At 49.6% G+C, this 16,537-nt stretch overlaps 1 protein-coding gene and 1 long non-coding RNA gene across 3 annotated transcripts in view; one reads left to right on the forward strand and one right to left on the reverse strand.

Moving 5' to 3' along the window:
* The window catches only part of EFNB1 (ephrin B1), a 93,645-nt gene extending 91,349 nt beyond the window's left edge, over positions 1-2,296 (forward strand). The window contains exon 6 of one of the 2 annotated variants that reach the window (XM_081080831.1): positions 836-2,296. In XM_081080831.1, the coding sequence (XP_080936957.1) occupies positions 836-841 (6 nt within the window). In that variant the 3' untranslated portion in view covers positions 842-2,296. Of the gene's footprint in view, positions 1-832 lie in introns of both variants that reach the window. The other variant, XM_081080830.1, reaches the window with a different exon arrangement.
* Positions 1-16,537, reverse strand: part of LOC308510797 — a 266,084-nt gene that overhangs the window by 10,369 nt on the left and 239,178 nt on the right. The window lies entirely within an intron of this gene.

The raw sequence follows: 16,537 nt of genomic DNA on the forward strand, positions 1-16,537 counted from the left end.
GCCTCAAATGGTGCCTGAAAGTCTGCCATTAGGGTCACTTTTCTAATCATCCTAGTCCTGCCTACCCCAACCCCCAACGGACACATGTTACCTTATGAGTTGTTAAGAAAAGGTAGCTGGAGAGTCTCTCGGCTTCAGTTTCATGTTTCTTAACATGAGGGTAATCGTGCTTATCTCACTGTTATTTCAAAGGGCCCAGGAGACAACAGAAAGTAGTGGGTCAACCCGGACATGCCGAAGGGATTGTGTGGGCTAGGAGACTGGAGGCATGTTTTCCCTGTCAGTGGGTTACCTTGGCCTGGCCCTTTCTACTCTCCAAACCCCAAACTTCCCATTTTATAATTTGTCAAATGGGAAGCACTGCGTATATGGATGAGTTGTTGCTTTTCAACATTCTTAATGACAACAAGAAGAACCTCATCTGCAGAAATAATTTAATAGTATAGCAAGTTGCCTTGCCATGTACTGATAGGTAGGACAAAAGTTGTATGTGTCTGGTAGTATGAGGGTGGGCAGAAGGAAAGGGAAGAAAGGCAGGGAAGTTCCCAGGTGTAGTCTAGGGAAGCCTGCAATGAATGAGGAATTTGGAATTTCTATTGGAGCCTATGGAACCCCTAGCATTGCTCACTGGCCTTTCCAATGGCCCTGCTCCAGAAAAGGCATGCTTAGGGACAGGCTATTAGACACCTAAGTATTTAGGGGCTTGTGAAGTCTGTGGGTCCCAACCTGGCCCCCAGGCTCTGGTCCCCCTCCAGTCCCTGGATCTCCCATTTCCCCACTTCCCTTTGCTCTACAGCTGGCTCCAGGTAAATGTGGATTTCCTTTCAACCAGCAGGTCTGAGAGTGTCCATCTGGGGAGCTGGAGCTGGAGCCAGAGTCCGTCTAACACGGAGCTCATCCATCAGCTGAGCCCAGGCCAGAGCTGAGAAATAAGACCACAGGGTCAGGTCACTCAGGATGTGGAGTGGGGAGGGGTGCTTCTGGATCCACCAAGGAGGTTTGTTCTGATTGAGATGGTCTGAAGAGTGGGGGGATCAGAAGAAATAAAAGGCATCCAAATTGGAAAAGAAGAAGTAAAACTGTCCTTATTTGCAGATAACATGATACTGTACATAGAAAACCCTAAAGACTCCATCAAAAAATTATTAAACTTAATAAATGAATTCGGCAATGTAGCAGGATATAAAATTAATGTCAAGAAATGTAAGGCATTACTTTACACCAATAGTGAACTTACAGAAAGGAAGACTAAAAAAGCAATCCCATTTACCATCGCACCAAAAATATTAAGATACTTAGAAATAAACTTAACTAAGGAGGTAAAAGACTTATATGCAAAAAACTACAGGACACTGAAAAAAGAGATAGAGGAGGACATAAACAGATGGAAGAACATACCGTGTTCATGGATTGGTAGAATCAACATCATCAAAAGGTCCATACTACCCAAAGCAATCTATAGATTCAATGCAATCCCCATTAAATTACCAATGGCATATTTCACAGATCTAGAACGAACGTTTCAAAAATTCATCTGGAATACAAAAAGACCTTGAATAGCTGCAGCAATCCTGAGAAAGAAGAACAAAGTAGGTGGGATCTCAATACCAGATATCAAGTTGTATTACAAAGCCACTGTTCTTAAAACAGCTTGGTACTGGCACAAGAACAGACATATAGATCAATGGAATAGAATAGAGAACCCAAAAATCGACCCAAACCACTATGCCCAAATAATATTCAACAAAGGAGGCAAGAGCATACAATGGAGTCAACACAGTCTCTTCAATAAATGGTGTTGGGAAAATTGGACAGATACATGCAAAAAGATGAAACTAGACCACCAACTCACACCATACACAAAAATAAACTCAAAATGGATAAAGGTCTTAAATGTAAGACGGGAAACCATAAAAATACTAGAGGAATCCACAGGCAATGGAATCACAAACATATGCTGAAGGAATTTCTTCTCTGATACTGCTCCTAGGGCAATGGAAACTAAAGAGAAAATAAACAAATGGGACTACATCAAAATAAAAAGCTTTTGCACAGCAAAGGAAACCATCAACAAAACAACAAGAAAGCCCACTGCATGGGAGCACATATTTGCCAATATCACAGATAAGGGTTTAATCTCCAACATTTACAGGGAACTCATGCAACTTAACAAAAGGAAGATAAACAATCCAATAAAAAAAATGGACAACTGACCTAAATAGACACTTTTCAAAAGAGGACATACAGAAGGCCGAAAGACATATGAAAACATGCTCAAACTCACTAATTATATGAGAGATGCAAATCAAAACAACAATGTGGTATCATCTCACACCTTTCAGAATGGCTATCATCAACAAATCAACAAACAATAAGTGCTGGGGAGGATGTGGAGAAAAAGGAACCCTCTGCACTGCTGGTGGGAATGCAGACTGGGGCAGCCACTGTGGAGAACAGTATGGAGTTTCCTCAAAAAACTAAAAATGGAACTCCCATTTGACCCAGTGATCCCACTTCTAGGAATATATCCCAAGAAGCCAGAAACACCAATCAGAAAGGATATATGCACCCCTATGGTCATAGCAGCACAATTCACCATAGCTAAGATTTGGAAACAGCCTAAGTGCCCATCAGCAGATGAGTGGATTAAGAAACTGTGGTGCATCTACACAATGGAATACTACGCTGTGGTAAAAAGAAGGAATTATTGCCATTTGCAACAGCATGGATGGAACTGGAGAGCATTATGCTAAGTGAAATAAGTTAGTCAGAGAAAGATAAATGCCACATGATCTCACTCATTTGTGGAATATAGAGAACAACATAGACTGATGAACAGGGACAGGTCCAGAGACAGAGAAACAGCGATCAAACTATCAATCCCCAGAGGGAAAGTAGGGGAGGGAGGGGGTAAGGGGGAGAGATCAACCAAAGGACTTGTATGCATGCATATAAGCCAAACCAATGGACACCGACAACAGGGGGATGAGAGCATGAGTGGGGGGGGGGCGGGGAGGTTGGGGGTTAATGGGAAATGAGGACACATTTGTAATACCTTAACCAATAAAGAAATTAAAAAAAAAGAGTGGGGGGATCAAAGATGGGAAGTGAATAATTTTTGGTCTAGTCCTCTGAGTACCACTAACTTTTTGTGTGACCTTGCACATGACCCTGCATCTCTCTGGGCTTCAATCCTCTCATAAAGTCCTACAGATTGGTTGAATTGGAATCAAAACTCCATGGACTCTTGAGGTTGGAAGTATCCTTAATGCCCACCTAGTCCCAGCTCCCACGCAGAGTTTGAGTCTCCTCCACAGCATCCTTCAAAGTGATTGCCTAAACTCTGCTTGTATACCTCCAAATGACAGGAAGCTCACTTCCCCCAATGGTATCCTGTTTTATCTCAGCATAGTTGTCTGTTAGATAGTTTTCCTTTGGCTTTCATTAGTGGGTCCTAGCATTGTTTCCTGGGTCCACCCAGCTCATCTTCCCTGTGACATCCCTAAGAGGTCTGAATTCAGACTTCAAGTTCCCCTGAGTTTACTCTTTCTCAGGCCAAACATCTCTGATTGTACTCATGGAGCCTGGTCTGTGATGCTTTAATGTGTGGGGCCCATAACTGGACATAGTTTCCCAGGTAGGATCTTGGCAAGGCTGCAGAAGGCCACAGAACCACTTTGCTCCTTCCACACGCAATGGTTCTTGCCGCTGAATCTGAGGTCCCCTTGGCTTTATCATTTATAGTGTCTCCCCTAGCCTTCGAGCTCTGTGAGGAGAGTGTACTTTTCTTTTTATTTATTTATTTATTTATTTATTTATTTATTTATTATTAGTTAAGGTATTACAAATGTGTCCTCATCCCCCCCATTAACCCCCAACCTCCCCCCCCCGCCCCACACACACACACTCATACTCCCATCCCCCTGTTGTCCATGTCTATTGGTTTGGCTTATATACATGTATACAAGTCCTTCGGTTGATCTCTTCCCCTTACCCCCGCCCTCCCCTACTTTCCTTCTGGGGATTGATAGCCTGATCGCTGTTTCTCAGTCTTTGGGTCTGTCCCTTTTCATCAGTCTATGTTGTTATCTATATTCCACAAATGAGTGAGATCATGTGGTATTTATCTTTCTCTGACTGGCTTATTTCACTTAGCATAATGCTCTCCAGTTCCATCCATGCTGTTGCAAAAGGCAAGAGTTCCCCTTTTTTTTTTTTACCGCGGCATAGTATTCCATTGTGTATATGTACCACAGTTTTCTAATCCACTCATCTGCTGATGGGCACTTAGGCTGTTTCCAAATCTTAGCTATGGTGAATTGTGCTGCTATGAACATAGGGGTGCATATATCCTTTCTGATTGGCGTTTCTGGTTTCTTGGGATATATTCCTAGTAGTGGGATCACTGGGTCAAATGGGAGTTCCATTTTTAGTCTTCTGAGGTAGCTCCATACTGTTCTCCACAGTGGCTGCACCAGTCTGCATTCCCACCAGCAGTGCAGAAGGGTTCCTTTTTCTCCACATCGAGAGTGTACTTTTCTGATTCATTTTTTGTTACTCCAGGACCAGACCAGGAGCTTGCCCAGAGCCGGCATCACAACTTGTCTGCTGAGGTAGCTGAGAACAAGGGGTATGTCGGGAATGTTTGCATGATTACATGGGCCTGCAGCTTGAATTGGAATAATGGGCTGGGCTGTGGAAGGGCCCAGATATCCATATATATTCAGACAGCCTCCTCCCACTCCTGCACCAGATACATTGGCCCACAGTGAGGGCCCAGAGTATGGGTCTGGTGGTACTGGTGTTCGTCAGTGTCCCAACCCCAGGAGGCTGGTATCTATGGTCCCCCAGGGCTCCTGAGACCCCTGCATGTCTCTCATAGCTGTGTGCACAACTACAACTAACCAATGTTGTGTATGTCTGTGTGTGGCTGCTGGAGGCATCCTCTGGTATGTAAGAGGCAGGAGAAAGTGGCTGTATCCCGTCCATTGGTAGGGGTGACCTGGGAATCTGTCTGAGGCAGTAGGAAATGACTGTGCCCTGTCAGTTGGCATGGGTGTTCCTGGCTGGCGGAGGAGGAGCAGGGCAGCGGCTGAGCCCTATCACTTGACAGGAGTATTCACAGCTGTCTGCATGAGGAGGGGGAGGCAGCTGCCCTGGCAGGTGCCTGGGGTATCCTGGCCTTGCCCACTCTAATGTGGCCCATTTCTGTGTGTGCATCCTCTTGCCATTCAGCTGTCATTAACCCCAGCCGCCACAAGGGAAGTTGGCCCTGCCAGAGCTCAAGGTCATGGACACTTCAATTATTTCACTATCATCTGTCTGGGTGTCAGTGGAGTGGGCAGCCACTGGCTTCAGGGCTGGCTAGAAGTAGTTTGTGCCAGGGAAGGGCAGGGCAGATGTAGGGAAGGAGAAGGAGGGCCATGAAGGGGACCCATGGGCCATCTTGATCAAAGGGAGCCAGCAGAGACCTCTCCAGACATAAAGTCACAGATGGGGCACTTCCAGAGACAATTTACGCTGATGTTGAAGCGGCAAGGGCAACCACGGGTTTGGGAGTCAGAGACATGGGTTCTAGTTCTGGTTCTGCTGCTTCCTGGCTGCCTGGACATTTCTCATCTGTGAAATGGGGATGTTGTGAAAAGTGCCAGGTCATGCCCATGGTTCACACCCAGAAAATGGAAAGCCCCTCTTGCCATAACCTCTCTCTGAGGCTATCCAAGTGAAGCAGATGGTGACAGGGAAGGGTGGAAATAGGAAGTGCCTGGGGGGGGGGGGGGGCTCCGCCAGGTTTGCTCTGAGACTAATCAAGGGCATTCTTTTCTCTTGGCTCCTTCCCCTTGGCAGAAAAATCTAATTGTCATAGAAGATAGGAAAGGGCTGCAGAAGCAGGGACCAGAGTCCCTGTGAGTGACTCCATGGTCAGCTCTGGGGATTCTCAGCATTCCCTACCCATGGGATTTTTCTAGAAACCCAACCAGCTTCATAGCTTAAAATGCTCTTCTTCCATCCCCTTCCCAGAGGGGTTGGCAGGTGTTGATGCAGATGAGGCTCTGTTTAGTGACTTGTCCAAGGTCACACAGCTGTAGGATTGACACAGGAGTGAAACTCACCAGATCTTTTTATTTTCTTTATCATCACCTTCCTTCCTTCCAACCCACCCCCAGCATCCCAGGTGTCTATTGTGACAGACTGACTACTCAGGATTTCCAAAACACTCCCTGCATTTTCCTACCTCCCTCTTTTTCCTCACCAGCCTCCTTTGGCCTGGAATGTCTACCCCACCCTGCCCTGCCCCACTCCTCCCACTTCCATCCATTCTTCTCTCCTGGGTCCATGGAAATCCTCCGTATTCTTCAAAGTTGTGATGCCGCCTCTGATTCCTGAAAGCTGAACGACTTCCTGTGTTCTCAGAGGGCTTTGCTGGACTCTTGTATTACGTTGTTGAAACAAGAGATCTTGGGGATGGTTGAGGCCAACCCTCTCAGTGCTGTGAGGAGCGTAGGATAATCAGAGAGAAGACAGGACTCTAATACCATCCTGCTTTCTCCCTAACCCTTGGCCACTGTTTCACAGTCTATTTGTTGCTGGAGATAGATTCTCAGGGCTTTAGATCCTTCCTCCCCTTCCATCCCCTCCTCTACCTCCCCAAGCCTCTCCTCTTCTCCTCTCCTTTCTCTTTCTTGGGGAGTTCATCTACAATGAGGCCTTAAGGGCAGGATTTCTGACTGCCTCCAGGTCATCTCCACCAGGATATTCCCTACTCATCTCAAATTCCAACATGACTCAACTAAATCATCAGCTGCCATTCTCTCTAAACCTGCCTTTCTTCCCATGTTCTCTTTCTCAATGAATGGCATCATTACATCCCCACCTAAATCCTGGAGACTTCCTCCCCACCTTTTTCCCTCCACACATCACATTCAATCAGCCACAAAGTCTGGCCTATTCTATATCCCTCACATGATGAATCCACCTGCTTCTATCCAGCTCCAGGATTTCCACCTTGGTCCAGGCCTCATCATCTATCACTTGTGGTTGTTTCCCCCTCTTCCTGCTTCCATCCTGCCCCCAACTGCCAGCCATTTACCACAAGGTAGTCAGAAGAAATGTTGCAGAAAGCAAATCAGACCATGTTACTGTCATGCTCAGAAACCACAGGGATCAAGAATAAATTCAATAGCCTACAGGGTTTCACCTCACTTCCCTCGTCCCCTGCCATGTTGAATGTGCCAAGACATCTTCTGCTCCTGAGTTCTGCCCAGGCTGCAGTTCTGCCCGAACACGCATCCTTTCACCCTTCACCTGGCCAACTCTTCTTCAGTCTCTGGGCCTCATCACTCTACATGTGTCCTTTAGGACTATCAGCTCAGGTTCCACCTCCTCCTGGAAGCCTTTCCAGACTTTCCTTTCTGTCAAGTCTCTGTTAATTATAACCTCCCCCCACTGTGGGCTCTGATCCCCCTCCACCATTCCCCCTGTCACCCTGTAGATCTATCAGAGCATAGTTCAACATGGACTGTAAATACTTGGATACCTGTTTCTTTCTCCCACTAGACCAAGGGCTGGAAACTTATAGTTCACAGGCCAAGTCTAGCCACAGCCTGTTTTTGTAAATAAAGTTTTACTGGAGCACCGGCATACCTATTCACTTGCATATCATATGTGGCTGCTCTAACACTATAACGCAGAGTTGAGTAGTTGTGACAGACCCCAAAGCCCCAAATAATTACTCTGTGGCCCTTTACAGAAAAAGTTATTCACATCTGCTCCAGACCATCTGCCCATGACGGCACGGACAGTTTCTTTCTGGTTCATTGCTGGGCCCTCAGCACCCAGCACAATGCCTGGTGGTTAGCAGCTGGCTGAGAAACATTTGTCAAATTATGCTTGAAGTATATCTGGTCACAAAGTAAGTCTGAGGCCCACCCAGGGTCCCTGGATGGCCAAGTCAGCTCTGACCTTTGGCTTCTCAGTTCTCCATCCCCAAGGGACAAAATTGAGGTCAAATTCCCTATGTGTTCCCAGCTTTCCCCAGAACAGGGCCAGGCACAGAACACAGAGGGTCTGTTTCCCTGTTGACCATGCGCAGGGCTCAGACAGGGCCCTACTTTAAAGGGGGATCCTCCCCTGTGGAAGATGCACACTCTTACCCCAAGGCTGTGCCTGACACTAAAGCAGTAGTTCTCAATCAGGGACAACTCTGTCCCCCAGGGGCTATTTGGCAATGCTTGGAGACATGCTTGGTTGTCACATACAAGGGGCAGAAGGAGGTAGCTGCTAGTGGCACCTAGTGGGTAGCATCCAGGGATGCTGTTCAACACCTCACAAGTGCACAAGACAGTTCCCCATACCCTGTAACAAGGATTATCTGGCCAAAAATGTCAATGTGCAGAGGCTGAGAAATTCTGTTCTACAACCAGGCTTGAAAAACACCTGATGCTTGTGTTCAAGCCTAGATCATAAGAACAGAACCTCTGTGCTGGGTCCAGGCATCCGTAGTTTCATTATCTCCCCGGGTGATTCTAATGTGAAGCCAGTGCTGAGAACCTCCTGGCTAGAGCCTACTTTCTGGGAAAAGTTTCCAAGGAAAAGCCCTCACATGGCCACAAATCACCCAGGATGGTCTTTGCCTCACACATTTAGCACCACTGCTGGTCATTTTGGCAGATCTGGACAAAGCACTCATGAGGTATCTTTGAGCACTCAGGGGCCCGCACAGCCTCACTTTCTCTGCCTTCCCTCCCCTGCCCACCTCTGCAGGAGGAGGGGTGCTGGAGGAGCAGAGCAGGGCTGGAGAACACAGCTGGGATTTCAATCACCTCCGACCACAAAAATCCATATCAAGCCATCTTTCCCTCTTCTCCCTTTCCAAGCTGAGCTGTAGAGACAAGCACCTCCTTCCTGAACGCAACCCAGAGGCCCCAAGCTGATGTGGAGAGAGAGCCTCAACAGTGTGGATGTTGGTGAGGAGGGGTGAGAGGCCCTAGCTTTCTGAGCTGTCCTTAGTTTGGGGGATGTGTGTGAAGCTCTCTGCATCTCTGAAGTCTGATCAGATCATGGCCCTGAGCTGGCTTTCTGGTTTGGAAAAGGAAGGCACTGGAAGGGTGAAAGAAGGTGGTTTTCTCTGCCACAGGATGAACCTTACATCTCTCTCTAAAACAGTGACTCCCTAAGGTGGAGCTGGGTATTCATTCTGGAGAGGGAGCCTTCCTTCCCAGGAAGAGCCCTCCACCAGTCTTCACTCCTCTGCTGGTCTAGGCAAGCCCATCCTAACCTAGGTAGTTCCAGTCAACACTGCTTAGCCACTGAGTGCTGTGAGGAGGGGAGGCCCGATAGAGCAAAGCTAGGCTTCTGTGGGACTCCTTGACCAGAAAGACTTCTCCAGCCCAAGGGCTGCTGGGATTCAAGGTTGGAGAGACCACAGTTCAGCCAGGGGCTGTCAGTGAGCCTGCAAGAAAGTGAGTAAGCTAGGCCAGATCTGGGCTTCAGGGAAGATTTCCAAGGCCTAAACTGAGCAGCCATTGCCAGAGGGACAGAGTGGAGGCACAAATAGAATGAAATGAAGAGGCAGATTCATGCTGCATGGAGTTAACCCTGGTGGGGGCTATCTACAAATGACAGACAAGGTCCCTGTGAGCACCTGAGCAAGATGCCAACTGCCCAGCTTTGGTGAGGGCAAAGGAAGGGGGCTGTGAAATGGCAGGCACCTGGCATTGGAGTCAGGCCTTGAAGAATAAGGAATAATTTGCAAAAGACAGGTAAGAGTAATCAAGTGGGAAGACACAGCCACAGCCAAGGTGTGCCATATCTGGAACATGATGAATTGGGTCTTATGGAGACAACATATGGTGTGAGCAGGCCAGGTGGGACAGGCATGTTCAGAATGGGAGGGTCTGTGTGCTTCCCCCACCCCACCACCCTGGATGGGAAACCTGACTTTATCCTGGAAGCCATGGGGAGCTATGGATGGACATGAAACAGGGTAAGTGACACAATCAGATTTGGCATGTATGGCATTTCTTTCCCTCATGGTTGGAGGTTGGATTGGGACATGGGAGGGTCCAAGGCCTGAAGATGAGGGACCATGTGGGGCCAGGACAATGGCCTGGGTGCAGGCTTATGTGGTTGATGACAGATAGAATAAGGGGCAGCAGAGTCATTGTGGAGTTACACTTCTTGAATTTTAGCATGAAAAAGACTGGACAATCTTTCAGGAACTCACATTAGAGCTTCACTCTCTTTCTTAAAGTATTCTAATAGCTCCTGATGGCTCTTAGGATAGCCTAAACTCCTTCCAGAGGCCTACTGTTGCCTAGCCATTTCTCCAACATCATCTCCTACCAGGCAGGCCCCCACCTCCAAATTCTTAGCTTTAGCTCTATGCAGCACAGCATCTTTCAGTTGCTTGGTAGCTGCACGCTCTCCCTAACCTCTACCCTTGGCACATGCCCTTCTCTATCTGGATTAATCTAGCACATACCCTCCTTGCCATCCCCTCACCCTAACTCAACAACCCCACACACTGGACTCCAGCCTATTCACCAGTCAAGTCTCACCTTTCTGGGAGGTCCCCCATGGTCCCTACAATGTTATTGGCTCTCTTGGCACCTTGGCCTGCCCTATCTTGGCCTTTAGTAGACTGGGTAGTGATTTTCTGTAAGCAGGGGGATGGTAGGGATCATATCCAACTTGTTTACCACTGTTCCCCAGCTCTGAGCACAGTGCTGGATCATGGTTAATAAATGGGGAAGAGAGGAAAGGAGAGGGACAGGTCAAAAATGATGCTCAGCCCTACCTGACTTGGCTCAGTGGATAGAGCATTGGCCCACGGACTGAAGGGTCACGGGTTCTATTTCAGTCAAGGGCACGTACCTACATTGCAGGCTCAATCCTGGGCCCCAATCGATTGTGATGTCTCTCTCTCACATTGATGTTTCTCTCTCTGTCTCTCCCATCCCTTCCATTCTCTCTAAAAATCAATGGAAAAAATATCCTCAAGTGAGGATTAACAAAAGCAAATAAACCAAAAACTGATGCTCAACTGATGGGTGGTGATATTAATCCTAGAGACAGAGGATCAATTTTATTTTGGGGGGTGGGGAAAAATGAGTTTAGTTGAGACCCAGTTGAGCTGGAGGTATCTGAGGATCACCCTAGAACAGTGGTTGGCAAACTGTGGCTCGCGAGCCACATGTGGCTCTTTGGCCCCTTGAGTGTGGCTCTTCCACAAAATACTGACTTCTGCGCATGGGCCATGAAGTTTCAATTGCACTGTATGTGCGCGCCTGCATGTGGTATTTTGTGGAAGAGCCACACTCAAAGGGCCAAAGAGCCACATGTGGCTCGCGAGCCACAGTTTGCCAGCCACTGCCCTAGAACACATGTCGAGTAAGCTGTCAATTCTGTGGGCCTGGAGCTCAAGGAGCAGTTTGGACTGGACCAGTCTGATGAGAGATGAGAGTGAAAGCTGTGGGAATTAATTTGAACCTTGATGTTTTTTGACTCCTAAGTAAACGGCCAGCCAAGAACCAGTATATTTTGAAACACTGGTGGCCAAGAACATGACAGGAAGAGGTGGAGGGAGGCGGCGGGAGGTGGCGCCCTCCCCCTGTGGGGTTGAGGGGGATTCCTCCTCTGGAACTGCCCCAGTTGTCACATAGCTCTGCAGGGAGAGGGCCCTGGTTGGGGGGCCGGCTTGGAAAGGAAAGCTGGACAGAATAAAGATCTCCCTGGGCCCTCTGTGCGCCTCCCCCTTCCAGGTCCCCCCAGTACTCCCTGGGTCTGGCCCTCTGGCTGGAGCCTGTGGAATCCAGTTTGCTGTGAGGCTCCCATCTCCATGGACTCACTGACACCCACTTCCCCACCGCCTCTTCCCTGCCCTAGCCAGCCTCTGTAACTCAATGCTCCTGCTCCTTTCTTAGCTGGGCCCAGGAACCCTGCCAAGCATTATGCTTCCTGGCCTGAGGATGACTCAGGCTTCCCTCCCCAGCACCACCCCACCCCACCCCACCCCCAGCTCCTGAGCCATGCCATAGGCTGAGCACACACACACACACACACACACACACACACACACACACACACGGGCCAGGCCTGAGCAGGGTGCTGGGAAGCTGGCTTAAGCCTTTGTTCCTCATGCCAACCAGGTGGCATCCACAGGGACTGGAAGTATTGCAGACCAGGTGTCAGGTCTGGGGATGACTGTGAGGCCTCCTGACAGGCTAACATCAGTGGTCCAATGTGATAGTGCCCCAGGAACCAGCAGGTAACTGAGTATCTACTAAACTGCAAGTTCTAACCTTGTTTTCAGCAGGCCAAACCTTCTCACTTAAAGCCTTAAGTTTTTCTTCTGAAAATGAAGGGGCTACTCAGGTGTTCCAGGAACCACAGTTCTGATATAATATACTAGAGACCCGGTGCACAAAAATTTGTGCACTTGCGGGGGAAGGGGGGGGTCCCTCAGCCAGGCCTGTGCCCTCTCGTAGTCTGGGACCCCTCGGGAGATAACGACCTGTTGGCTTAGGCCCATTCCCGGGTGGCAGAGGGCAAGCCCAATCCCTAGGTGCAGCCCCTGGTCGGGCTCAGAGCAGGGCCGATTGGCGAGTTGGGGCACCGCCCCCTGTCATGCACGGAGCAGGGCTGATTGGGAGGTTGTGATGCCACCCTCAGTCATGCTCAGGGTAGGGCAGATTGGGGGGTTGGGGCACCGCCCCCTGTCACACTCAAGGCAGGGCCGATAGGGAGGTTGTGGCACCACCCCCTGTCACGCACAGAGCAGGGCACATCAGGGGGGTTGGGGAGCTCCCCCTAGTTACGCACAGAGCAGGGTCGATCAGGGGGTTGGGGAGCTCCCCCCTGTCATGCACAGAGCAGGGCCCATCAGGGGGTTGAGGAGCTCCCCCCTGTCACTCACAGAGTAGGGGCGATAGGGGAGTTGGGGCACCGCCCCCTGTCACACACAGGGCAGGGCGGATCAGGGGGTTGGGGCACCACCCTCTATCACCCACAGAGCAGGGCCGATCAGGGGGTTTGGGTGCTGCCCCCTGTCACGCTGATCCGGGTGCCAGGAGGCCTCGTGGCTCCGCTGATCCCGGTGCTGGGAGGCATATTACCCTTTTACTATATAGGATAGAGGCCTGGTGCACGTGTGGGGAGCCGGCTGGTTTGCCCTGAAGTGTGTCCTGGATCAGGGTGGGGGTCCCCACTGGGATTCCTGGCCAGCCTGGATGAGGGGCTGAGGGCTGTTCACAGCTGGTCACACACCCTTCAGTGTGGGGGTCCCCACTGGGGTGCCTGGTCAGCCTGGGTGAGGGGATGATGGATGTTTGTAGCTGGTCACACACCCTTCAGGGTGGGTGTCCCCACTGGGGTGCCTGGCCAGTCTGGGTGAGGGGCTGAGGGCTGTTTTCAGGCTGGCAGGTGACGGAAGCTCCCAACCACTCCTTTTTTGCTTTTTTCTTTTTAATTCTGGGCCAGCTTTAGCTCTGAGGCTCCAGCTCTTACGCCTCCGCTCCTGAAAGCAGGTATCTGGTTTGTTTCAGTTCTATAATCGAAACTCTGTATCAACTCCAGCTCTGAGATCCCGGGCTTGCTGAAAGCAGGTTTCTGGGGTTTTATTTACCTTCTATATTCGTTACAATGTTTTTTAAACTGCAGGCTCAGAGGTCTGCAGCAGCAGGCGGGGAACGTTGGAGTCCTCCGTCACTGAAGCAAGCAAGCCTCATGTTAGTTTCAAGCTGCCTGGCTGCCGGCCGCCATCTTGGCTGGCAGTTAATTTGCATATCTCGCTGATTAGCCAATGGGAAGGGTAGCGGTCGTACGCCAATTACCATGTTTCTCTTTTATTAGATAGGATTGTGCCACCTCTTCCTTGCTGAGTGACCTTAGGCAAGTCAGTCACTTTCTCCGAGCCTCAGTTTGCTCATCTGTACAATGGGGATAAGTATAATACACTTCTCTCAGGGTTGCTGGGAGCTTTAAATGGAGGGACATGTGGAAAGTGTTCTGTAAACAGTCAAGGCTGTGACAGGAGGGGTTATATTTATCTACATGGCTAGGATGGAGTGGAAAAAACAGGTGGCTCTCTGCTTTTCTGTCTTTGGGGGCACATTCCTCAGTTATTTCCACTTGACAAGATGGGATTCCTTGAGGCCTCAACCCATGGAAGGTCAGGGCTCAGAACAGTGGTTGCATATTTTGCTGGAGGGCCTTCAGCAAGAGCCTTGACTTTTCTGAGCCTCACTGAGCTGTATTCAGAAGGCAAAGAAAGGGAGAATTTCTCTTCTCCCTTCTCCCCTCCCAAACTTTTCCCCTCCCTATGGCTGGCATGATGAACAAAGTAGAGGTTCATATAGAGGTGAGGCCCCAAAGCCCAGCACCCTTCCCAGATGTGCTTGGGAGGTACAGAAGAAATGTGGACATGTGGAGGGCAGGGCCAGGCCTGGTCTGTGCATGTGTGATCAAAGACGCAGGATGGGGTGGGGCAGGGAGTGGAGGGGTGAGTTCTTTGCATTACTAAGGGTTTAGTGCTTTCTCTTGGTTGCCTGGATGCCTTGATATTACCCTCCCACCCCCAGTGTTCATCACAGGCCTAATGTGAATGAATAGCAGGCCACTCACCTGGCTGATAGTGGGTGGGTGGGTAGATCACCTGCCTAACCAGCTAGCCAAGCCCTGCCTCCTGATCAGCACCTTACCTAGCTATCCTGTGGACCCATGGACCACATGCTTCCACGATGTCAGGCATTCCACTGTCCATTGCCTGGCACTCGCCAGCCTCCAGCATGTGTGAGAAGTGGCTGGTGCTGTGGGTAGGTCTGATATTCTCAGCCTCTTGGCTCAGGGCATCAACTCCTGTGTGGCACTGTGTGTGTGTGGACCAGCCTGGGTTCTGCCCTGGGCCAGAGGAGGTGGAGATCAGCTCATCTTCCAAGGGAAGGAAAATGGCAGCAGAAATAATGGCTTTGTTTTGGAAGGAGAGGGTGAGAGACGCAGGCCCAGGCCCATTCCAGTAGCCTGAGGCCCCGGAAGGCCAACTCAGCCAGGAAACCACCTTTTGAACAATGCGCAGGCCTGCCTGTCCCCAGTCCTACTTCCCATCCTTGGTGGGAGTCCCGGAGGAGATGCCTCTGAACCATTGTTACCAGGACAGCTCACCAGGGTCAGGTCTAGGCCAGGCCGGGATCCTGAGCCCCCACCCCTTGGCAGGAGGCACATGATGTCCTAATGAGAAATGGCTCCTCCAGCCTTTGTTCTTATTGGGCAGGCAGCCACTCAGGATGCCATGCCTTGGCAGGACAGGAGTTGGGGTACACTGTTCTTTTTTATTTCTGTTAGAAAGGTTTATGGGAGGATAAACTGAGGAAGGAAGCAGACACTTTGCCAATGATCACGGCAGAGTTGGAATGGCACCACAAATGGAAAGGAACCCAAAGTACTCCACAGGGACAGGGACTTTGTTTTGTTCCAGGCTGTATCCTTGGTGCCAACAACAATGCCTGGTACATAGTAAGTGCTCAAGGAATATCTGTGACTGTATGAACCCCTCTGCTTCTCCAACTCATGCTCCAACCATGCTAATGCTCAGAGTGCTCTGGACTCACAGACAAACCTGGGTTCCAGTTCCATCACTTTCTAACTAAGTGATCTCAGGACTGAGTTTCCTTCTCTGTAAAATGGAGGTAGCTATTCCCACCTCTGGGTTGCTGGGGGAAAATTTTTTGATGTGGTTTTGGGAGCTTTCTTGGCACATAGTAGATGCTCCTTAAATGTTGGTTCTCTCCTGCTTTCTTCTATTGAGTCTTGTCCAGGCTAAACAACCCAGCAGCCTAGGACATCCCTTATGATCTCATTTGATCCCTACAACAGGTCCTGTCAGGTGTGGCTCTATCTACATCTACATCTGACAGATATGGAAATTGAGGCCCAAGGATAGAGAATCTGGTCTCACAGTAGGTGCTAGAGGCAGTATTTAAATGCCAATCTTTATGGTTGATGGCCTTTTTCTCTAATGCAATACTCACTTATCTATAATAATAAAAGCATAATATGCTAATTAGACCGGACAGCTGAATGACCTTCTGGATGTCCTTCCTACGAAGCTGCTGCAGCGGGGGTCATGGCAGAGGCAGTTAGGGGCAATCAGGCAGGCAGGTGAGTGGTTAGGGGTGATCAGGCAGGCAAGCAGAGGCAGTTAGGGGCAATCAGGCAGACAGGCAGGCGAGTGGTTAGGAGCCAGCAGTCCCGGATTGCGAGAGGGGTGTCTGACTGTCAGTTTTGGCCTGATTCTGTGGCAGTCGGACATCCCCTGAGGGGTCCCGGATTGCAAAAGGGTGCAGGCCGGGCTGAGGGACTCTCCCCCATACACGAATTTTGTGCATCTAGTATCATTCATAATAGCTTATGTCTGGGATTCTAGCTGTGTGATCTCAGGTCCCTCAGTCATCTCTGTGAGCCTCGGTTTCTTCAACTGTCCAATGGGAATAATTATTCCTACTCCCCCAGCTTTGGCCTTGACATCAACACAGGGTGCAAC

This window comes from Myotis nattereri, assembly GCF_964212035.1.
Source record: "Myotis nattereri genome assembly, chromosome: X".
NCBI classification, from domain to species: domain Eukaryota; kingdom Metazoa; phylum Chordata; class Mammalia; order Chiroptera; family Vespertilionidae; genus Myotis; species Myotis nattereri.